Here is a 26,604-nt window from a genome sequence, read left to right on the forward strand (position 1 = left end):
GACATGATATTCCTTGGCACTGGACGGAAGTCATGACATTCAGCTTTTGCTTTTCCTCGCAGGGATTAATGACAAGTTTGAGAAAACAGAGCTTTTGGCCAAGGAATCCCTAAAAGGAAAAATGCGAGGAGAGGATCTCTTAATGGAAGTCGTCATGAGGCACAAACTGCCTTACGAGTGCGTCACTAAACACACAAACTCAGTGTCATGTTCAACAACACAAATAAAAGAATAAGGAGGTCGGGCATAACGTTTTTAGCTTTCAATCAGACTTTATTGTGAGGTTTCGTACTAGTGTTCCTAAAAATAGATATGTCGGCCCCCAGACACATTTTCTTTCTCTAAATTTGGCCCGGACTCAAAATAATTGCCCAGGTCTGTACATTGTTTGAGTGTTAATAATATAAATGTTATTTAGGACACTTCATATTGCTCCTAATTGTTTCTGTTTTCATGTAGTAGCACTTTCATGTAGCATTTAGTAGCACTTTCATGTAGCATTTAGTAGCACTTTCATGTACCATTTAGTAGCACTTTCATGTAGCATTTAGTAGCACTTTCATGTAGCATTTAGTAGCACTTTCATGTAGCATTTAGTAGCACTTTCATGTAGCATTTAGTAGCACTTTCATGTAGCATTAAGTAGCACTTTCATGTACCATTTAGTAGCACTTTCATGTAGCATTTAGTAGCACTTTCATGTACCATTTAGTAGCACTTTCATGTAGCATTTAGTAGCACTTTCATGTAGCATGTAGTAGCACTTTCATGTAGCATTTAGTAGCACTTTCATGTAGCATGTAGTAGCACTTTCATGTAGCATGTAGTAGCACTTTCATGTAGCATGTAGTAGCACTTTCATGTAGCATTTAGTAGCACTTTCATGTAGCATTAAGTAGCACTTTCATGTAGCATTAAGTAGCACTTTCATGTAGCATTAAGTAGCACTTTCATGTAGCATGTAGTAGCACTTTCATGTAGCATTTAGTAGCACTTTCATGTAGCATTTAGTAGCACTTTCATGTAGCATTTAGTAGCACTTTCATGTAGCATTTAGTAGCACTTTCATGTAGCATGTAGTAGCACTTTCATGTAGCATTTAGTAGCACTTTCATGTACCATTTAGTAGCACTTTCATGTAGCATTTAGTAGCACTTTCATGTAGCATGTAGTAGCACTTTCATGTAGCATGGAGTAGCACTTTCATGTAGCATTAAGTAGCACTTTCATGTAGCATTTAGTAGCACTTTCATGTAGCATTTAGTAGCACTTTCATGTAGCATTTAGTAGCACTTTCATGTAGCATTTAGTAGCACTTTCATGTAGCATTAAGTAGCACTTTCATGTAGCATTTAGTAGCACTTTCATGTAGCATTAAGTAGCACTTTCATGTAGCATTTAGTAGCACTTTCATGTAGCATTAAGTAGCACTTTCATGTAGCATTTAGTAGCACTTTCATGCAGCATGTAGTAGCACTTTCATGTAGCATGTAGTAGCACTTTCATGTAGCATTTAGTAGCACTTTCATGTAGCATTTAGTAGCACTTTCATGTAGCATTTAGTAGCACTTTCATGTAGCATTTAGTAGCACTTTCATGTAGCATTTAGTAGCACTTTCATGTAGCATTTAGTAGCACTTTCATGTAGCATGTAGTAGCACTTTCATGTAGCATGTAGTAGCACTTTCATGTAGCATGTAGTAGCACTTTCATGTAGCATTAAGTAGCACTTTCATGTAGCATTTAGTAGCACTTTCATGTAGCATTTAGTAGCACTTTCATGTAGCATTTAGTAGCACTTTCATGTAGCATTTAGTAGCACTTTCATGTAGCATTTAGTAGCACTTTCATGTAGCATTTAGTAGCACTTTCATGTAGCATTTAGTAGCACTTTCATGTAGCATTTAGTAGCACTTTCATGTAGCATTTAGTAGCACTTTCATGTAGCATTTAGTAGCACTTTTATGTAGCATTTAGTAGCACTTTCATGTAGCATGTAGTAGCACTTTCATGTAGCATTTAGTAGCACAGGTGCTTCTAGTGTGAAAGCATTTCTGATGTATTGTTCTAATCTGCGATGTGTTTATTTGGTCTTCATGTGTGGCAAACAACTGCACTTTGGACTTGGCATCTCTGGGAACATATTCCTGTTAGAATTAGCTTCAATGTGCATACTCGGAGATGTTTAACATGCTTACCCATAAAGAGAAAATATTCCTCATCATCTAATAATTAATAATCTAATTATTAATAATAATAATAATAGTTGTTGCAAAACACCAAAGTGTCGCTGGCTTTGTTGGCAAACAGTTCTAGTCACAGCTGGCAGTACAGCAACAATCTGCTATTTTATTGAGCATATTCTATTGAATGGAAGTTCCTGCCCCGCACTCGCCTGGTGGAAAAGGTCAGTGCACAAATGTTACGTCGGGAAACGGTGAGCCAGACGCCGGGAGGCATGGCGCTCTGCTCAAGGGCACGTAGGGTTAGATGCTTGATGGTGGGCAGAAACACAACAGACAGGATCGGATAGATGCCAGAAATACTTTAAAACTAACAAACACCACATTTTAAAAACTAATAAACACCACATTTTTTAAACAAATAAACACCACATTTTTAAAACTAACAAACACCACATTTTTAAAACTAATAAACACCACATTTTTAAAACTAATAAACACCTTATTTTTAAAACTAATTAAACACCTTATTTTTAAAACTAATAAACACCACATTTTTAAAACTAATAAACACCTTATTTTTAAAACTAATAAACACCTTATTTTTAAAACTAATAAACACCACATTTTTAAAACTAATAAACACCACATTTTTAAAACTAATAAACACCACATTTTTAAAACTAATAAACACCACATTTTTTAAACTAATAAACACCTTATTTTTAAAATTAATGAACACCACATTTTGAAAACTAAAAACACCAAATTTTTTAAACTAATAAACACCTTATTTTTAAAACTAATAAACACCACATTTTTAAAACTAATAAACACCACATTTTTAAAACTAATAAACACCACATTTTTAAAACTAATAAACACCACATTTTTTAAACTAATAAACACCACATTTTTTAAATTAAACACCACATTTTTTAAACTAACACCTTTTTTTTAAAACTAATAAACACCACATTTTTTAAACTGATAAACACCACATTTTTAAAACTAATAAACACCACCTTTTTAAAACTAATAAACACCACAATTTTAAAACTAATAAACACTGCATTTTTTAAACTAATAAACACCACATTTTTTAAACTAATAAACACCACATTTTTAAACTAATAAACACCTTATTTTTTAAACTAATAAACACCACATTTTTAAAACTAATAAACACCACATTTTTAAAACTAATAAACACCACATTTTTAAAACTAATAAACACCTTATTTTTTAAATTAATAAACACCACATTTTTAAAACTAATAAACACCACATTTTTTTAAACTAATAAACACCACATTTTTAAAACTAATAAACACCTTATTTTTTAAATTAATAAACACCACATTTTTAAAACTAATAAACACCTTATCTTTTAAATTAATAAACACCACATTTTTAAAACTAATAAACACCACATTTTTTAAAGTAATAAACACCACATTTTTAAAACTAATAAACACCACATTTTTAAAACTAATAAACACCACATTTTAAAATTAATAAACCCCACATTTTTAAAACTAATAAACACATTTTAAAACTAATAAACACCACATTTTTAAAGTAATAAACACCACATTTTTAAAAGTAATAAACACCACATTTTTAAAGTAATAAACACCACATTTTTTTAAACTAATAAACACCACATTTTTAAAACTAATAAACACCACATTTTTAAACTAATAAACACCTTATTTTTAAAACTAATAAACACCATATTTTTAAAACTAATAAACACCACATTTTTTAAACTAATAAACACCTTATTTTTAAAATTAATGAACACCACATTTTGAAAACTAAAAACACCACATTTTTTAAACTAATAAACACCACATTTTTAAAATTAAACACCACATTTTTAAAACTAATAAACACCACATTTTTTAAACTAACACCTTTTTTTTAAAACTAATAAACACCACATTTTTAAAACTAATAATCACCACATTTTTTAAAGTAATAAACACCACATTTTTTAAACTGATAAACACCACATTATTAAAACTAATAAACACCACCTTTTTAAAACTAATAAACACCACAATTTTAAAACTAATAAACACCACAATTTTAAAACTAATAAACACCACATTTTTTAAACTAATAAACACCACATTTTTAAAACTAATAAACACCACATTTTTTTAACTAATAAACACCTTATTTTTTAAACTAATAAACACCACATTTTTAAAACTAATAAACACCACATTTTTAAAACTAATAAACACCACATTTTTAAAACTAATAAACACCTTATTTTTTAAATTAATAAACACCACATTTTTAAAACTAATAAACACCACATTTTTTTAAACTAATAAACACCACATTTTTTTAAACTAATAAACACCACATTTTTAAAACTAATAAACACCTTATTTTTTAAATTAATAAACACCACATTTTTTAAACTAATAAACACCTTATTTTTTAAATTAATAAACACCACATTTTTAAAACTAATAAACACCACATTTTTTAAAGTAATAAACACCACATTTTTAAAACTAATAAACACCACATTTTTAAAACTAATAAACACCACATTTTAAAATTAATAAACACCACATTTTTAAAACTAATAAACACATTTTGAAACTAATAAACACCACATTTTTTAAACTAATAAACACCACATTTTTAAACTAATAAACACCACATTTTTAAAACTAATAAACACATTTTTAAACTAATAATCACCACATTTTTTAAAGTAATAAACACCACATTTTTTAAACTAATAATCACCACATTTTTTAAAGTAATAAACACCACATTTTTAAAGCTAATAAACACCACATTTTAAAACTAATAAACACCACATTTTAAAACTAATAAACACCACATTTTTAAAACTAATAAACACCACATTTTTAAAACTAATAAACACCACATTTTTAAAACTAATAAACACCACATTTTTAAAACTAATAAACACCACATTTTTTAAAGTAATAAACACCACATTTTTTAAACTAATAAACACCACATTTTTAAAACTAATAAACACCACATTTTTAAAACTAATAAACACCACATTTTTTAAAGTAATAAACACCACATTTTTTAAAGTAATAAACACCACATTTTTTAAACTAATAAACACCACATTTTTTAAACTAATAAACACCACATTTTTAAAACTAATAAACACATTTTTAAACTAATAATCACCACATTTTTTAAAGTAATAAACACCACATTTTTTAAACTAATAATCACCACATTTTTTAAAGTAATAAACACCACATTTTTAAAGCTAATAAACACCACATTTTAAAACTAATAAACACCACATTTTAAAACTAATAAACACCACATTTTTAAAACTAATAAACACCACATTTTTAAAAATAATAAACACCACATTTTTAAAACTAATAAACACCACATTTTTAAAACTAATAAACACCACATTTTTTAAAGTAATAAACACCACATTTTTTAAACTAATAAACACCACATTTTTAAAACTAATAAACACCACATTTTTAAAACTAATAAACACCACATTTTTTAAAGTAATAAACACCACATTTTTTAAAGTAATAAACACCACATTTTTTAAACTAATAAACACCACATTTTTTAAACTAATAAACACCACATTTTTAAACTAATAAACACCAAATTTTTAAACTAATAAACACCACATTTTTAAACTAATAAACACCACATTTTTAAAACTAATAAACACCACATTTTTAAAATTAATAAACACCACATTTTTAAACTAATAAAGACCCCAGTTTTAACCAATTAGACCAGAATAAAGACAATGTCAGTTCAACCTTACAACTTCTGTGCAGAACTTTGAAAAATGCCTTATCTTGCATTCCAAAAGATGGTCAGGAGCCACACACACACACACACACACACACACACACACGCAAACGCACACACACACACACACACACACACACACACACACACACACACACACACACACACACACACACACACACACACACACACACACACACACACAGCTCGGTTGGTAGAGTGGCCGTGCCAGCAACTTGAGGGTTCCAGGTTCGATCCCCGCTTAGTCACTGCCGACGTGTCCTTGGGCAAGACACTGTGTCCACCTGCTCCCGGTGCCACCCACACTGCTTTAAATGGAACTTATAGCTTTCACTATGTAAAGTGCTTTGAGTCACTAGAGAAAAGCGCTATATAAATATAATTTTAAAAAGCCTTTTTTTTTTACATATATGCGTGCTAGTTTTAGCTGTTAGGCTGGTCTAGTTTTTATTCAATCAATCAATCAATCAATCAATGTTTATTTATATAGTTTTTATTTGATGCACTGTAGCTGTTTGCTCAATGTAAAGTGCTTTTACAAATAACATTATTATTAGTATTAGAATTCACTTCACACACACACACACACACACACACACACACACACACACACACACACACACACACACACACACACAATGATAGTTCATCTCACGCGTGTGCCTCTCAGGTGACGTCATGGACTAAAAGATCTTACCTGTTCCTCTCCACCCCTGAGCCATGGTGTCTCCTGTCTCCTGTCTCCTGTCTCCTGTCTCCTGCCTCCTGCCTCCTGTCTCCTGTCTCCTGTCTCCTGTCTCCTGCCTCCTGTCTCCTGCCTCCTGCCTCCTGTCTCCTGTCTCCTGTCTCCTGTCTCCTGTCTCCTGCCTCCTGTCTCCTGTCTCCTGTCTCCTGTCTCCTGTCTCCTGTCTCCTGCCTCCTCGACCTCCTCGACCTCCTCCTCGGTCCAGTGATGGAAACAGGAGTGCGGCACAACACCGACACGCCGCAGCCGCCGTGCTCGCGTCCTGTCACGGTGCACGTGTGGCCGCACTAGCGCGCACCTCTTCCCGCGCAGACGTCACAGCTCCTCCGCACGTGGACATGTGCGTGGACGTGGACGTGGAACAGCAGCGCCGCGCACACCTGACGAGTCTCCGCGCACACTCGCGCCTCTCTCTCTCTCTCTCTCTCTCTCTCTCTCTCTCTCTCTCTCTCTCTCTCTCTCTCTCTCTCTCTCTCTCCCTCCCTGGCAGAAGAGAGCTAGTCCAGGCGAGACGAGCCGAGCCCAGAACGGTTCTGGTCTGCAGCAGCAACACCGCGTCCAGCGTCCGAGGCGGCGACTATCAAAGGGACTTCAGGACTTCAGGACTGATGCTAGAACATTCCACGCTGCCATTTCATTTCCAGTCAATCTTGTCCCCACGGAGGAGTTGTTGAACATCTAACTTAGGCCAGTGCATTAGGAACACCATGTACCTAATAAACTGTCCTCATGCTGTTAGGACGCACTGACCAATCACAACATCTGACAGCTGACACACACCTGTGCACTCATCTAATCAGCATATGCCACACCTGTACGGTGGGCGGGGTTTATACTTGCCAACCTTGAGACCTCCGATTTCGGGAGGGCGTGGTCGGGGGCGTGGTTAAGGGGGGAGGAGTTTATTTATAGCTAGAATTTACCAAGTCAAGTATTTCATATATATATATATATATATATATATATATATATATATATATATATATATATATATATATATATATATATATATATATATATATATATACTGTATATATATATATATATATATATATATATATATATATATATATATATATATATATATATATATATATATATATATATATATATATATATATATATATATATATATATACTGTATATATATATATATATATATATATATATATCTACATCCTGAAAATATGCAAACAAAACTGTGTTTAGATAATTGATACATCAAACTTGCATAAATAAATCTTAAGGAATATAACATAACTTGGCTTCTGAGAGCTTCAAAATGTAATGAATAAAATGCTAAAGTTGTTGATAAACAAGCAATTATTTTAATAATTAAATATGGTCATTTTAAATGAATTATTATGATCATTTAAAATCAACTAATTCAAATATGTTTATTTTAATGTATAATTCTATGGCTGGATGTAATAATGAGTCAGAAAAAAATAAAAATAAAAATACAATTAATTTTGATGTTTTTAGCAAAATATAGTAAAAATGTATTTAGTTTTTTTAATTTTTAATTAATAAATATATTTATTTTTAGGTAAGATAAACATAATAATACAATTATCTCTAGTCTGGATGATTTAGTTCTTGTCACCCTGTTGTCCTCCCATCTCTTCCCCAAGGATGGCTCCATGAGCTGGGCAAACACCTGGAGATGCCCCACGTCAACAACACCTGGAGATGCCCCACGTCAACAACACCTGGAGATGCCCCACGTCAACAACACCTGGAGATGCCCCACGTCAACAACACCTGGAGATGCCCCACGTCAACAACACCTGGAGATGCCCCACGTCAACAACACCTGGAGATGCCCCACGTCAACAACACCTGGAGATGCCCCACGTCAACAACACCTGGAGATGCCCCACATCAACAACACCTGGAGATGCCCCACGTCAACAACACCTGGAGATGCCCCACGTCAACAACACCTGGAGATGCCCCACGTCAACAACACCTGGAGATGCCCCACATCAACAACACCTGGAGATGCCCCACGTCAACAACACCTGGAGATGCCCCACGTCAACAACACCTGGAGATGCCCCACGTCAACAACACCTGGAGATGCCCCACGTCAACAACACCTGGAGATGCCCCACGTCAACAACACCTGGAGATGCCCCACGTCAACAACACCTGGAGATGCCCCACGTCAACAACACCTGGAGATGCCCCACGTCAACAACACCTGGAGATGCCCCACGTCAACAACACCTGGAGATGCCCCACGTCAACAACACCTGGAGATGCCCCACGTCAACAACACCTGGAGATGCCCCACGTCAACAACACCTGGAGATGCCCCACATCAACAACACCTGGAGATGCCCCACGTCAACAACACCTGGAGATGCCCCACGTCAACAACACCTGGAGATGCCCCACGTCAACAACACCTGGAGATGCCCCACATCAACAACACCTGGAGATGCCCCACGTCAACAACACCTGGAGATGCCCCACGTCAACAACACCTGGAGATGCCCCACGTCAACAACACCTGGAGATGCCCCACGTCAACAACACCTGGAGATGCCCCACGTCAACAACACCTGGAGATGCCCCACGTCAACAACACCTGGAGATGCCCCACGTCAACAACACCTGGAGATGCCCCACGTCAACAACACCTGGAGATGCCCCACGTCAACAACACCTGGAGATGCCCCACGCCAACAACACCTGGAGATGCCCCACGCCAACAACACCTGGAGATGCCCCACGTCAACAACACCTGGAGATGCCCCACGTCAACAACACCTGGAGATGCCCCACGTCAACAACACCCGAAGATGCCCCACGTCAACAACACGGTCGGCGGCCCGTCGGTGCGCAGCTCGTACATCGCCGCCCTCTACTTCACCCTCGGCAGCCTGACCAGCGTCGGCTTTAAACGCGTGCGCCAACACGGACGCCGAGAAGGTCTTCTCCATCTGCACCGTGCTCATCGGCGGTATGCCGGACGCCTCGTATGGAATAACGTGATTGGGCAGGAACGCTGTTTATATCGTGGGAAAACGTACGTGAAAAAAGGCTGTCCTCACTCAGGTCCGCAGGAGATTATTTGTCCCGGGAGGTTTTCGGAAGAGGCGCTGAATTTCGGGAGCCTCCCGGAAAATTCGGGAGGGCTGGCAAATATGGCGGCGTTATCTTGTCAAAGAAATGCTCACTAACACAGCTTTAGACAGATTTGTCAACAATACTTGAGAGTAAAAGTATGTAGTAAAAGTTTTAGATCTTTCATTTCAACTAGAGATCGGCAGGCCGATATTATCGGCCGATAAATGCTTTAAAATGTAATATCAGAAATTATCGGTATCGGTTTTTTATTATCAGTATTGTTTTTTTATTTAATTTTTTTTATTAAATCAACATAAAAACACAAGATACACTTACAATTAGTGCACCAAGCCAAAAAACCTCCCTCCCCCATTTACACTCATTCACACAAAAGGGTTGTTTCTTTCTGTTATTAATATTCTGCTTCCTACATTATATATCAATACAGTCTGCAAGGGATACAGTCCGTAAGCATTATATATCAATATATATCAATACAGTCTGCAAGGGATAGTCTGTGCTTCCTACATTATATATCAATATATATCAATACAGTCTGTGCTTCCTACATTATATATCAATATATATCAATACAGTCTGCAAGGGATACAGTCCGTAAGCACACATGATTGTGCGTGCTGCTGCTCCACTAATAGTACTAACCTTTAACAGTTAATTTTACAAATTTTCATTAATTACTAGTTTCTATGTAACTGTTTTTATATTGTTTTACTTTCTTTTTTATTCAAGAAAATGTTTTTAATTTATTTATCTTATTTTATTTTATTAATTTTTTAAAAAAGGACCTTATCTTCACAATACCTGGTTGTCCAAATTAGGCATAATAATGTGTTAATTCCACGACTGTATATATCGGTATCGGTTGATATCGGTATCGGTAATTAAGAGTTGGACAATATCGGAATATCGGCAAAAAAGCCATTATCGGACATCCCTCATTTCAACTCATGAAAAACGGGAGCAGAAACAAAAGTGTTGATATTTGTGTTCAGTTTATATTCCAAGGCAGCTCATAAGAAACTATTTATGTTTCCTAGTTTCAATTGAAAAAAGAAGTTAGACATGAAGGAGGTCTACCTCATACATTGAAGATGACCTCTGATCATCTTCCTCTCTTCTGATGTATAAATGTTGTTCACATGTTGGATGTACAAACATTCTTGATGTCACATGTTCTTGTTCCTTTTCCTTTCAGGTCTATACCAAAGAAGTACTTACGTGTTCTTTTCTCCACAATATTTGTAACTTATGTCAACATGGACTAGTTACACTAGTTGGATTAGTTGCTAAACTTCCATGAAAAGTCGGCCTATACTTGGTTTGAGGAACCACCATCAAGAGAAGGTAGGACTCCGAGGATACATTATTATTTTTGTATCTAATAGTGACAAGACGGTGGAGCAGGGGTTTGTGCGTGTGCCTCACAATAAAAAGGTTCTGGGTTCGATCCCCAGGCTCAGGGTCTTTCTATGTGAAGTTTTGCATGTTCTCCCCGTGAGTCTGGCTTACTCCCACCTCCAAAGACATGCACCTGGGGATAGGCCCCTCCCACCTCCAAATACATGCACCTGGGGATAGGCCCCGCCCACCTCCAAAGACATGCACCTGGGGATAGGCCCCTCCCACTTCCAAAGACATGCACCTGGGGATAGGCCCCTCCCACTTCCAAAGACATGCACCTGGGGATAGGCCCCTCCCACTTCCAAAGACATGCACCTGGGGATAGGCCCCTCCCACCTCCAAAGACATGCACCTGGGGATAGGCCCCTCCCACCTCCAAAGACATGCACCTGGGGATAGGCCCCTCCCACCTCCAAAGACATGCGCCTGGGGATAGGCCCCTCCCACCTCCAAATACATGCACCTGGGGATAGGCCCCGCCCACCTCCAAAGACATGCACCTGGGGATAGGCCCCTCCCACCTCCAAAGACATGCACCTGGGGATAGGCACCTCCCACCTCCAAAGACATGCACCTGGGGATAGGCCCCTCCCACTTCCAAAGACATGCACCTGGGGATAGGCCCCTCCCACTTCCAAAGACATGCACCTGGGGATAGGCCCCTCCCACTTCCAAAGACATGCACCTGGGGATAGGCCCCTCCCACCTCCAAAGACATGCACCTGGGGATAGGTTGATTGGCAACACTAAATGGTCCCTAGTGTATGAATGTTGTCTGTCTGTGTTGGCCCTGTGATGAGGTGGTGACTTGTCCAGGGTGTGCCTCGCCTTCCGCCCGAGTGCAGCTGGGATAGGCTCCAGCCACACCTGCGACCCCAAAAGGGACAAGTGGTAGAAAATGGCCGGTTAATCCTATTCCAGTTTAAGTGTAAATGAGAATACAGCCGCACCACTTTAGTCATATTTTTTGCACTTAACTGCAGACTTCTTTTGTTTGCTTGAGGTAGTCATTACTGCCACGTGTGGTGAAGAAGTGTATTACAAGTGTGTAGTCATTACTGCCACGTGTGGTGAAGAAGTGTATTACAAGTGTGTAGTCATTACTGCCACGTGTGGTGAAGAAGTGTATTACAAGTGTGTAGTCATTACTGCCACGTGTGGTGAAGAAATGTATTACAAGTGTGTAGTCATTACTGCCACGTGTGGTGAAGAAGTGTATTACAAGTGTGTAGTCATTACTGCCACGTGTGGTGAAGAAGTGTATTACAAGTGTGTAGTCATTACTGCCACGTGTGGTGAAGAAGTGTATTACAAGTGTGTAGTCATTACTGCCACGTGTGGTGAAGAAGTGTATTACAAGTGTGTAGTCATTACTGCCACGTGTGGTGAAGAAGTGTATTACAAGTGTGTAGTCATTACTGCCACGTGTGGTGAAGAAATGTATTACAAGTGTGTAGTCATTACTGCCACGTGTGGTGAAGAAGTGTATTACAAGTGTGTAGTCATTACTGCCACATGTGGTGAAGAAGTGTATTACAAGTGTGTAGTCATTACTGCCACGTGTGGTGAAGAAATGTATTACAAGTGTGTAGTCATTACTGCCACGTGTGGTGAAGAAGTGTATTACAAGTGTGTAGTCATTACTGCCACATGTGGTGAAGAAGTGTATTACAAGTGTGTAGTCATTACTGCCACGTGTGGTGAAGAAGTGTATTACAAGTGTGTAGTCATTACTGCCACGTGTGGTGAAGAAGTGTATTATTCCTGTTAAGGAAAATGACTTATTATGGTTATTATGGTGTGTTGATGCTACCTGTGTGGTGTGACATCGCATAATGCCATGTTTGTTTGGGATTGTGCAAATTGAACGGCGACGGGGACGGCGTGGTGCGGTCGGTAGAGTGGCCGTGCCAGCAGCCTGAGGGTTCCGGGTTTGATCCCCAGCATGTACCACTTAGACACATGCAGGAATAAATCAGTGGTTTGCAGGCAGGTGTAGCGTGAACACCTTGGCAGTGAATCAGGTCCACAAAGGAGTAAAGTCTCCAACAATGACATGTTATTTCCCTCCTTTGCTTACCAGGGATCAAAGAAAATGGAGTGTATGACTAATAATCCAGCAGTGATCTGACAGGAAGCTTTACGGCAAAGACAATCTTATCTGGACCTGTCACATCTCACTCAGACGGGCTGTAAAAGAAGCTCCTCCTCACCGTGTGCACGTCTACTGTCTCAGCAGTGAATACTGGAGTGTTCTAGAAGAGCATGGCCACAGAATACTTCAAAGTGCAGACCTCCATGAAAGAGGAGCTAGAAGCCACCTTGACAGATTTCAGCCAACATCCTCACTGAGTGCACGAGGAGCCCCGAGAAAGAAGCTCATTCAATTCAATTAGCTTCACATTGTGCTCTAATACACTCACTCTCTCTCCTCCTGCACGCCCATCAACTATTCATTAGCACATCATTTATTCAAGCATTTACAAGCACACAGCAACAGTGAAGGATTCACAGACAGCTGCACTTGATATGCTTCATCACAGCTGCACTTGATATGCTTCATCACAGCTGCACTTGGTATGCTTCATCACAGCTGCACTTGATATGCTTCATCACAGCTGCACTTGGTATGCTTCATCACAGCTGCACTTCATATGCTTCATCACAGCTGCACTTGATATGCTTCATCACAGCTGCACTTCATATGCTTCATCACAGCTGCACTTGATATGCTTCATCACAGCTGCACTTGGTATGCTTCATCACAGCTGCACTTGATATGCTTCATCACAGCTGCACTTGATATGCTTCATCACAGCTGCACTTGGTATGCTTCATCACAGCTGCACTTCATATGCTTCATCACAGCTGCACTTGATATGCTTCATCACAGCTGCACTTCATATGCTTCATCACAGCTGCACTTGATATGCTTCATCACAGCTGCACTTCATATGCTTCATCACAGCTGCACTTGGTATGCTTCATCACAGCTGCACTTCATATGCTTCATCACAGCTGCACTTGATATGCTTCATCACAGCTGCACTTCATATGCTTCATCACAGCTGCACTTGATATGCTTCATCACAGCTGCACTTGGTATGCTTCATCACAGCTGCACTTGATATGCTTCATCACAGCTGCACTTCATATGCTTCATCACAGCTGCACTTCATATGCTTCATCACAGCTGCACTTCATATGCTTCATCACAGCTGCACTTGGTATGCTTCATCACAGCTGCACTTGGTATGCTTCATCATTTTCAATGCTGGAAGACAATAAATAGCAGACATGAGACCGTTAGGACAAACTAATACAAGATGATGCATCACACACTGCATCATACACTGCATCATACACTGCATCATACACTGCATCATACACTGCATCACACACTGCATCATACACTGCATCATACACTGCATCATACACCGGATCATACACTGCATCATACACTGCATCATACGCTGCATCGTACACTGGATCGTACACTGCATCATACACTGCATCATACACTGTATCATACACTGCATCATACACTGCATCATACACTGCATCATACGCTGCATCGTACACTGGATCGTACACTGCATCATACACTGCATCTTACACTGCATCATACACTATCATACACTGTATCATACACTGCATCATACACTACATCATACACTGCATCATACACTGCATCATACGCTGCATCATACGCTGCATCGTACACTGGATCGTACACTGCATCATACACTGCATCATGCACTATCATACACTGTATCATACACTGCATCATACACTGCATCATACACTGCATCATACACTGTATCATACACTGTATCATACACTGCATCATACACTGTATCATACACTGTATCATACACTGCATCATACACTGCATCATACACTGCATCATACACTGCATCATACACTGCATCATACACTGCATCATACACTGTATCATACACTGCATCATACACTGCATCATACACTGTATCATACACTGTATCATACACTGTATCATACACTGCATCATGCACTGCATCATACACTGCATCATACACTGTATCATACACTGTATCATACACTGTATCATACACTGCATCATACACTGCATCATACACTGTATCATACACTGCATCATACACTGCATCATACACTGCATCATACACTGCATCATACACTGTATCATACACTGCATCGTACACTGCATCATACACTGCATCATACACTGCATCATACGCTGCATCATACACTGCATCATACACTGCATCATACACTGTATCATACACTGCATCATACACTGCATCATACACTGCATCATACACTGCATCATACACTGCATCATACACTGTATCATACACTGCATCATACACTGCATCATACACTGGGCTGTTCCAAATATGCTGAGCCTTTCTTGTAGTAATTAGCAATTCTTGGCCCCATGAAAAAAGTCACATTGGCCCCTCACTGTTGTTACCAGAATCCAAGTTTTGGGCCCTTGGAACTGGCCTTCATTTTCTCACCTATACAGCACCAATTTGCTACCGCTTGTCCCCCATGCTTAAACTAAATAATCTCTCAACGCCACTGACCATCACAACTACAATAATGATGTCATTAATATCTCTTAAAAGTGTCAGTAAAAGTGAGCATTATTATGATGTGTGTGTGAAGGCACGTCCAGTTAAACCATTCAACTGGGATTTCATGTTTGCCAACACCAAATTAAATGTCAAAAAAAATATAAAAACATGTTTTTAATATATACACTAGCGTTCAAAAGTTTGGGGTCACATGGAAATGTCCTTATTTTTGAAGGAAAAGCACTGTACTTTTCAATGAAGATAACTTTAAACTAGTCTTAACTTTACAGAAATACACTCTATACATTGCTAATGTGGTAAATGACTATTCTAGCTGCAAATGTCTGCGTTTTGGTGCAATATCTACATAGGTGTATAGAGGCCCATTTCCAGCAACTATCACTCCAGTGTTCTAATGGTACAATGTGTTTGCTCATTGGCTCAGAAGGCTAATTGATGATTAGAAAACCCTTGTGCAATCATGTTCACACATCTGAAAACACTTTAGCTCGTTACAGAAGCTACAAAACTGACCTTCCTTTGAGCAGATTGAGTTTCTGGAGCATCACATTTGTGGGCTCAATTAAACGCTCAAAATGGCCAGAAAAAGAGAACTTTCATCTGAAACTCGACAGTCTATTCTTGTTCTTAGAAATGAAGGCTATTCCACTAAATTGTTTGGGTGACCCCAAACTTTTGAACGGTAGTATATATATATATATATATATATATATATATATATATATATATATATATATATATATATATATATATATATATATATATATATATATATATATATATATATATATATATATATATATATATATACATATAGACACTATACTAGTATTTGGCCACCTGCCTTGACTCACATATGAACTTGAAGTGACATCCCATGGAATTGTCCAACATGTTTTGCTATCCTGGAGCATTCAAAGTTCCTTTCACTGGAACTAAGAGGCCAAGCCCAACTCCTGAAAAACAACCCCACACCATAATTCCTCCTCCACCAAATTTCCCATTTGGCACAATGCAGTCTGAAATGTAGTGTTCTCCTGGCGACCTCCAAAGCCAGACTGGTCCATCAGATGTAAAAGTGTGATTCATCAGTCCAGAGAAGGCGTGTCCACTTCTCTAGAGTCCAGTGGTGATGTCCTTTACACCACTGCATCCCACGCTTTGCATTGGACTTGGTGACGTATGGCTTAGATGCAGCTGCTCGGCCATGGAAAGCCATTCCATGAAGCTCTCTGCGTGCTGTACGTGGGCTAATTGGAAGGTGACATGAAGTTAGGAGCTGTGTAGCAAGTGACTGTGCAGAAAGTCTTTGCACTATGCTGACCTCTCTGGCACTTTACCTGGCCTACCACTTTGCACTATGCTGACCTCTCTGTCAGTTTACCTGGCCTACCACTTTGCACTATGCTGACCTCTCTGTCAGTTTACCTGGCCTACCACTTTGCACTATGCTGACCTCTCTGTCAGTTTACCTGGCCTACCACTTTGCACTATGCTGACCTCTCTGTCACTTTACCTGGCCTACCACTTGGTGGCTGACTTGCTGTTGTTCCCTAACTCTTCACTTTTCTTATAATGAAGTTGACTTAGGAATATTTAGGAGCCAGGACATTTCACGACTGGATTTGTTGCACAGGTGGCATCCTGTGATGCTGGAAATCACTGAGAGCGGCCCATTCTTTCACAAATGTTTGTAGAAACAGTCTCCATGCCTAAGTGCTTGATTTGATACACCGGGACAAGTGATTAGTGATTCTCATCATTTGGATGGTACAGGCCAAAAGTTTGGACACACCTTCTTCTCATTCAATGTGTTTTCTTTATTTGCATGACTATTTACACTGTAGATAGTCACATGAAAACTATGAATGAACACATGTGGAGTTATGTACTTAACAACAAAAAGGTGAAATAACTGAAAACATGTTTTATATTCTAGTTTCTTCAAAATAGCCACCCTTTGCTCTGATCACACTTGGCATTCTCTCCATGAGCTTCAAGAGGTAGTCACCTGAAATGGTTTTCACTTCACAGGTGTGCTTGAAGCTCATGGAGAGAATGCCAGGAGTGTGCAAAGCAAGTGTTCCACTTGTATTTATGAATGTGTCCAATCGGCTGTTGAATAATTGATGACTAATTTAAAAAACATGTGTAGACTTCACTCTTTGATGCCTTCAAAGCTGCACTGGAAAATGATCTGGTAGCATGTGGCTTTTAGCTCGTAGGGTAACTAACGTGCCTCCACTTTACTCTCCATGGTCAGGAATGTGTGGGTGTTGGTTCAACATGTTCTAGAATAATGACAATTATTGCTTTATCTAACCAGCACATGCTTCTTCATGGTTTACTGGGGCCAGTGTCTCAGTGGGTACAGCAACCTGAGGGTTTCAGGTTTGATTCCAGCTGCCCTTGGGCAAGACACCTCACCCTTGCTCTGCCCCCAGTGCCACACACACACACGCACGCACGCACGCACACACACACACACACACACGCACACACACACACACACACACACACACACACACACACACACACACACACACACACACACACACACACACACACACACACACACACACACACACAGGGCTTTAAATAGTCCTCAAATGTAGATCATGTGCTTCACTAAAAATCCAAGCACTTTACACGTTGAAGCACTTCTAAACCCTTGAAAGCCCCCACGTTCAACTTCAAGCACGCACAGGAACTTTAATTCTCACCTAAAAAAAAACATGCAACTGTCCCCCGTGCAAATATAGAAACATGTGCAAGCGTGCATATCAGCAGAGAAACCACGTAACTGATTCTTCTCCTTTATTTCGCCAACAATGACTTACTTTTTAAAACATATTTCTGCTGACTCGAGACAGTGAGGACGTTTTGCGACAAAATACTTCAAATAAACGATAGAAAACATCGCTTAGTGCTCGTGTCTCACAATAATAGTAATACATGATGCCTGTGTGGAGTTTGCATGTTTACCTCGTGACTGTGTGGGTTCTCTCCGGGTACTCCGGCTTCCTCCCACCTCCAAAGACATGCACCTGGGGATAGGCTCCTCCCACCTCCGAAGATATGCACCTGGGGATAGGCTCCTCCCACCTCCGAAGATATGCACCTGGGGATAGGCTCCTCCCACCTCCAAAGACATGCACCTGGGGATAGGCTCCTCCCACCTCCAAAGACATGCACCTGGGGATAGGCTCCTCCCACCTCCGAAGATATGCACCTGGGGATAGGCTCCTCCCACCTCCAAAGACATGCACCTGGGGATAGGCTCCTCCCACCTCCAAAGACATGCACCTGGGGATAGGCTCCTCCCACCTCCAAAGACATGCACCTGGGGATAGGCCCCTCCCACCTCCAAAGACATGCACCTGGGGATAGGCCCCTCCCACCTCCAAAGACGTGCACCTGGGGATAGGCTCCTCCCACCTCCAAAGACATGCACCTGGGGATAGGCCCCTCCCACCTCCAAAGACATGCACCTGGGGATAGGCCCCTCCCACCTCCAAAGACATGCACCTGGGGATAGGTTGATTGGCAACACTAAATGGTCCCTAGTGTGTGAATGTTGTCTATCTGTGTTGATGAGGTTTTGACTTGTCCAGGGTGTACTCTGCCTTCCGGGCGAGTGCGGCTGGGATAGGCTCCAGCACCCCCCGCCACCTTAAACGGGACAAGCGGCAGAAAATGAAGGGATGGATAGAAAACAAATTGCATTTCTATGGAAGCTGTATGTCCCTCACGTCAGCTTCAATGTGTTCAGTTGGTGTAAGTCTGCATGTCACCGTCAACACCACATCCTCTTTGTTTGCCACAAAACAAAAACAAACTTTATATTATTTTCTAGGGGTGTAACGGTACACAAACATTTCGGTTCGGTACGTACCTCGGTTTAGAGGTCACGTTTTGGTTCATTTTCAGTACAGTAAGAAAACAACAAAATATAAAGTATATTATTTATTTATCAAATTTGCAAAATCTTCCACCAAAAATATTTTTCTAGGTGTAATATTTGATGTGAAGTAATGGGAACCTTGGATAGGTCAATAATTCATCATAACATTGATTTTGATTCAATATTATGTTTTGAGCAATGACAGTTTGAAAGAAAAAAAAACAGCTTTGTTTTATTAGTCAACATTGCAACTTTTTCTAAATGACATTTAACCATAAAAGCTTTTTTATTTTACTTTTGTTATGTTTTTGTTTATTTGAATAGTATTTTTAGAATGTGCCGTGGGCCTTTAAAACATTAGCCGTGGGCCGCAAATGGCCTCCGGGGCACACTTTTGACACCCCTGCTATAGATAATAAAACATTAAATGTGATAAATCTATGGATAAAAAGCAGAGCCTGGCGACACATGCACGTTTATCATAACTCTCTCTGTCTCTGCCCCTCCCTCACCAATGCTGCTGTTTGTTTTGTTTTTAACCCCTTCTTAACCCTGAACGTACATTGAAAATACACGCAACCCTAACTCAAAATGCCAGACATTTGAGGCATTTAAGAAACTCCGCCCTGACAGCTCCTCTTCGGTGAAAAGAGGACGTATGGTCAGTCTATCCTAGCCCGTTAGCTGCTAGCATGCCGTGTGTTGTGCCTCGGTGTGCATTGTTTACATAACGTGAGTTACGCTACTTAATATGTCCGTGTGGAAACTCGTTCGGTACACCTCCGAACCGAACCGGAACCCCCGTACCGAAACAGTTCAATACAAAGACACGTGTTACACCCCTAGTATTTTCATAAGCAAAAGTAAGTGGAAAAAAACCCCAGGTGAATCCACGGTGCAGGCAGACCACACCCATTTCAGACATCAGGCCCTTCAACCTCATATTGCAGTCATACACAGTAGTCCTAATATTTCAAGCTGGAAATAGAAAGTGTGAGTAATCCATGCAGGAGATCAGAAATACGTGCTGAGGGGAGTTTGGTAATCCTATAATCCCCCCCTAATGTCGTAATGGTTTTCTCAAAGCTTATCTAAACTAATTTTCTCTCACACAGGAGATGGACCAAAGCGAGAAATAGCTCTTGGTGCATTTCAGTGAAGCAAACTTCTCTGCTGCAGCTTTATTTGCGCAACAAGAAGAAGAAAACAGTTAGAAGAGGCGATCACAGTACATCAACTCCAAGTCCTTTGTACAAAGTCTAATTCCAAGAGAATAAAAACACCTGACAGTCCTTGAAGATGCGGTCTCCTGTCATTGGATGGCCACAGCAGAAGAGGCGGGAGGAGACTGAAGCATCTGCAGGAACTCTGAGGTGAAGACGGCCTCCGCACATTCCTCCATCATGTCCTGAAACTCTGCTGCCACGTCAGCCACAACATCCCACAGCAACTCCTCTGCCAGGCTGGACGGCAACAAGGAAGACACATCACACTTCTTATTGTTCTTTACACCTCATAATCTTCTAGCTTTACTATTGGAACGACGCTACAAAGGCATAAATGTAGCCAACAAATATGTCCAGCTACTCAGACAAATCATATAGTAGATGTAGATGATCTATATCTGCTCTGCACGTTGACTTGACAAGTGTAGGATACTTCTCTTGTTGCCTTATTTGTATTTGACTTTATTACATGGAGTTTTATTATCATTTGGTGCAGGAGCAGGAGGGGATGGAAAGAGGAAAAAAAGGAAGACAGAGGGGGAAATTGTGGGGACAAGAGGGGGATTAGACAGAGAGACAACAACAACAACAACAACAATAGAGCAACATCAGCAAATAGGATATGTACAAATATGATAGTAAAAGTAATAGCAAATAAGCAGTTAGTGAAATAAATAATAATACAAAAATGACAATAAACATTATTACACTACAAATGGATCAATACAAATAGAAATATCACTATTGATAATGAATAATAACAATAATTATGTCTATTATCAACAACACAAATGCAACAATACATACATGTAATGATAACTAGAAATACAAAAGAAAGCAGATACATGGAGGTGAGAGACCACACCCCACGCAGGCAGAAAGGCGGGATGCCCCACCCCGGAGGGCCCATAGACTCCCTGCAGCCGGACGGAAAAACCACCCCCACCCCACCAGCAATCGGGCCCCCAACCCCCCACAAGAACACGGCGGGGCCCGCCCCACCCAAGTTGACTGCCGCAGGAGCGCCCAGCACTAGGCCACGAGGACCACCCACCCCACTTGCAGGGACCCCAACGATGCTAATGGAACATCCAGCCACTGCCCTGGCGAATCCTCCCCCTGAGGGAATAATAACACATATTGGTCCGGAGGACACGACGTCCACAGTTTCCAAAAACAATTTGAAATGTGGACTCGTCAGACCACAGAACACTTTTCCACTTTGTATCAGTCCATCTTAGATGAGCTCAGGCCCAGCGAAGCCGACGGCGTTTCTGGGTGTTGTTGATAAACGGTTTTCACCTTGCATAGAAGAGTTTTAACTTGCACTTACAGATGTAGCGACCAACTGTAGTTACTGACAGTGGGTTTCTGAAGTGTTCCTGAGCCCATGTGGTGATATCCTTTACACACTGATGTGGCTTGTTAAATGGTAAATGGTAAATGGGTTATACTTATATAGCGCTTTTCTACCTTCAAGGTACTCAAAGCGCTTTGACACTATTTCCACATTCACCCATTCACACACACATTCACACACTGATGGCGGGAGCTGCCATGCAAGGCCCTAACCACGACCCATCAGGAGCAAGGGTGAAGTGTCTTGCTCAAGGACACAACGGACGTGACGAGGTTGGTAGAAGGTGGGGATTGAACCAGGAACCCTCAGGTTGCTGGCACGGCCACTCTCCCAACTGCGCCACGCCGTCCCCACTGTTGATGCAGTACAGCCTGAGGGATGGAAGGTCACGGGCGTAGCTGCTTACGTGCAGTGATTTCTCCACATTCTCTGAACCCTTTGATGATATTACGGAGAGTAGATGGTGAAATCCCTAAATTCCTTGCAATAGCTGCTTGAGAAAGGTTTTTCTTAAACTGTTCAACAATTTGCTCAGGCATTTGTTGACAAAGTGGTGACCCTCGCCCCATCCTTGTTTGTGAATGACTGAGCATTTCATGGAATCTACTTTTATACCCAATCATGGCACCCACCTGTTCCCAATTTGCCTGTTCAGCTGTGGGATGTTCCAAATAAGTGTTTGATGAGCATTCCTCAACTTTATCAGTATTTATTGCCACCTTTCACAACTTCTTTGTCACGTGTTGCTGCCATCAAATTCTAAAGTTAATGATTATTTGCAACAAAATAAAATGTTTATGAGTTTGAACATCAAATATGTTGTCTTTGTAGCATATTCAACTGAATATGGGTTGAAAATGATTTCTGTAAAGTCTTTTCACTTCCATACGGTGTGTAAAGTCTTGGACGTACTCAAGCAGGTCAACAAGCTCTCAACTTGCCTTTCAACAAATGGAACACAGAATAAAAGATGGCTACCAAGGGTCCTCACTTGCTGATCTGCTTTCAGCATTTTCTATCTGAGGACTCAGGATTATGCTGAATTGGCAAGCTCAAGGAGGGCACAAGTATTGTGCTGAAAGATACAACCATCCCATCAGTCGGCATCGCAGTGAGAATGGATATTGTAAGTCAGAGTTTTCTGCCTGGATTAGTGGTTGCCAACACAGAACATGCTCTATGCTGCTGCTGGTGACCAAAGTAGTGTTCATGTGATGCACTTTGGGAAATGAATACTAGCAGGAAAAGTTAGGAAATACTGAAATTGACCACCATAGTGTAAGTATTACATGTTAGCATCAATTTGCCTGTTACAGCATTACATACACACTTACAGCATGTTTTTTAGAGGATGTATTAGTTTAAACTGATGACTCCCCATCAACTGCATTGTTTGCTGCCCCACACTAGCTGTTCTTTACGATTTAGAACGCACAGAAAAGGTGAAGCCAGGTGTGTTCTTGTCTCATTTAAAGGCCTACTGAAATGACATTTTCTTATTTAAACGTGGATAGCAGATCCATTCTATGTGTCATACTTGATCATTTTGCGATATTGCCATATTTTTGCTGAAAGGATTTAGTAGAGAACATCGACGATAAAGTTCGCAACTTTTGGTCGCTAATAAAAAAGCCTTGCTTGTAGCGGAAGTAGCGTGACGTCACAGGTTGAAAGGCTCCTCCCATTTCCCCATTGTTTACACCAGCAGCGAGAGAGATTCGGACCGAGAAAGCGACGATTACCCCATTAATTTGAGCAAGCACGAAAGATGTGTGGATGAGGAAAGTGAGAGTGAAGGACTAGAGTGCAGTGCAGGACGTATCTTTTTTCGCTCTGACCGTAACTTAGGTACAAGCTGGCTCATTGGATTCCACACTTTCTCCTTTTTCTATTGTTGATCACGGATTTGTATTTGAAAGCACCTGGGATACTATATCCTCTTGAAAATGAGAGTCCAGAACGCGAAACGGACATTCACAGTGACTTTTATCTCCACGACAATACATCGGCGAAGCACTTTAGCTACGGAGCTAATGTGATAGCACCGTGCTTAAATGCAGATAGAAACAAAAGAAATAAGCCCCTGACTGGAAGGATAGACAGCAGATCAACAATACTATTAAACCATGGACATGTAACTACACGGTTAATGCTTTCCAGCCTGGCGAAGCTTAACAATGCTGTTGCTAACGACGCCATTGAAGCTAACTTAGCAACGGGACCTCACAGAGCTATTCTAAAAACTTTAGCTATCCACCTACGCCAGCCAGCCCTCATCTGCTCATCAACACCCGTGCTCACCTGCGTTCCAGCGATCGACGGCGCGACGAAGGACTTCACCCGATCATCGATGTGGTCGGCGGCTAGCGTCGGATAGCGCGTCTGCTATCCAAGTCAAAGTCCTCCTGGTTGTGTTGCTGCAGCCAGCCGCTAATACACCGCTCCCCACCTACAGCTTTCTTCTTTGCAGTCTTCATTGTTCATTAAACAAATTGCAAAAGATTCACCAACACAGATGTCCAGAATACTGTGGAATTATGCCATGAAAACAGAGCTGTTTGTATTGGATACAATGTGTCCCAATACTTCCGTTTCAACGATTGACGTCACGCGCATACGTCATCATACATAGACCTTTTCAAGCGGAAGTGTGGCGGGAAATGTAAAATGTCACTTTATAAGTTAACCCGGCCGTATTGGCATGTGTTGCAATGTTAAGATGTCATCATTGATATATAAACTATCAGACTGCGTGGTCGCTAGTAGTGGCTTTCAGTAGGCCTTTAAGGATTGAGGATGAAGGGAAACATTGACAAATAAAGTGCAGTTTTCTTGTAGGCAACACATTTATTACCTGTGGAAATGGATGTCAGCTGCAGACCAATGAAAATTGTAAACATTGATAAATGAAGATTAATGGACAGTGGCAGTAATTGTAAGCGACTAAGCTGCACGAGCAGAGTAGCAGGCAGATGCATAGCAGCAACTGACACTTCTTCACCCTCATTAAATGTGAAAGCAACAGATGTGTCTCTTGCAACCTTCTTGTCATCAGTGCAGGATTAATGAGCACAACTTATTGCTCTATTTACCCTTCAACACACAACACCGCCAACAAGATTCACTTGACAATCTCCGAGGACATTTGAAATGGAAATATGTAGGAGAAAAGATGCAGTCCTGGTGGGCGCTGAGATGAGAGAGAGTCTTCTGCATTGCAGCAACTTAACAATTCTGTTGACTATGTAAATGTGACCGTGGGAGCGAGGAAGGAACGCCAGAGACTCACTGAGCTAACTATGAAAATGGACATCATTCTCTCTGTATATTAGAAGGCCACGCCAGCAACAAACACCCAGCAATGTAGTTTAGTGTAGTTGTAACTATAACTGCCTATGATTGTTGTATGTACCGAGAGAAGAGACATTTTTCTACCTTAAAAGATGAATTGGCAATTTGCAGGGAATTTCTTTCATTGTGAGCTGAATCAAACTATGAACGGGGGTATAACTCGGTTGGTAGAGTGGCCGTGCCAGCAACTTGAGGGTTCCAGGTTCGATCCCCGCTTCTGCCAACCTAGTCACTGCCGTTGTGTCCTTGGGCAAGACACTTTACCCACCTGCTCCCAGTGCCACCCACACTGGCTTAAGAATGGAACTTAGATATTGGCTTTCACTATGTAAAGCACTTTGAGTCACTAGAGAAAAGCGCTATATAAATATAATTCACTTCACTTCACAATTTGAAAATGATGCCTTCCAAAAGGTTTCTCTTTTCCCGTATTTTTCACCTTTTATTAAATCATATTATGTACAGTATAGAGCAGGGGTCACCAACCTTTTTGAAAGCAAGAGCTTCTTCTTGGGTAGTGATTAATACAAAGGGCTACCAGTTTGATACACACTTAAATAAATTGCCAGAAATAGCCAATTTGCTCAATTTACCTTTAACTCTATGTTATTATTAATCATTAATGATATTTACACTTAATTGAACGGTTTAAAAGAGGAGAAAACACGAAAAAAAATGAAATTTTGAAACATAGTTTATCTTCAATTTCGACTCTCTAAAATTCAAAATTCAACCGAGAAAAAGAAGAGAAAAACTAGCTAATTCGAATCTTTTTGAAAAAATTTAAAAAATAATTTATGGAACATCATTAGTAATTTTTCCTGATTAAGATTAATTTTAGAATTTTGATGACATGTTTTAAATAGGTTAAAATCCAATCTGCACTTTGTTAGAATATATAAC

The 26,604-nt window shown here is 40.1% G+C and overlaps 2 protein-coding genes across 10 annotated transcripts in view; both read right to left on the minus strand.

Annotated features, from left to right (window-relative positions):
• Nucleotides 1-7,529, minus strand: part of pitpnm3 (PITPNM family member 3) — a 203,059-nt gene extending 195,530 nt beyond the window's left edge. For 3 of the 6 annotated variants that reach the window (XM_062059834.1, XM_062059832.1, XM_062059835.1), the window contains exon 1: nt 6,712-7,529. In XM_062059834.1, coding sequence (XP_061915818.1) covers nt 6,712-6,736 — 25 coding nt within the window. In that variant the 5' untranslated portion in view covers nt 6,737-7,529. The remainder of the gene's footprint in view (nt 1-6,711) is intronic. The other 3 variants (XR_009827403.1, XM_062059830.1, XM_062059831.1) reach the window with 2 other exon arrangements.
• An 11,862-nt stretch (nt 7,530-19,391) lies between these two features.
• The window catches only part of kiaa0753 (KIAA0753 ortholog), a 51,034-nt gene continuing 43,821 nt past the window's right edge, over nt 19,392-26,604 (minus strand). The window contains exons 19-21 of one of the 4 annotated variants that reach the window (XR_009827405.1): nt 21,048-21,227; nt 19,613-19,671; nt 19,392-19,532 (exon numbers count right to left, since the gene is read on the minus strand). Coding sequence is in view for 3 of the 4 variants with exons in the window: in XM_062059837.1 (XP_061915821.1) it covers nt 21,077-21,227 (151 nt within the window). In the remaining variant the exon portion in view is untranslated. Of the gene's footprint in view, nt 19,533-19,612; nt 19,672-20,661; nt 21,228-26,604 lie in introns of those variants that run through there. The other 3 variants (XM_062059837.1, XM_062059838.1, XM_062059836.1) reach the window with 3 other exon arrangements.

The sequence above is a fragment of the Entelurus aequoreus genome, linkage group LG10 (assembly GCF_033978785.1).
Source record: "Entelurus aequoreus isolate RoL-2023_Sb linkage group LG10, RoL_Eaeq_v1.1, whole genome shotgun sequence".
NCBI lineage: Eukaryota > Metazoa > Chordata > Actinopteri > Syngnathiformes > Syngnathidae > Entelurus > Entelurus aequoreus.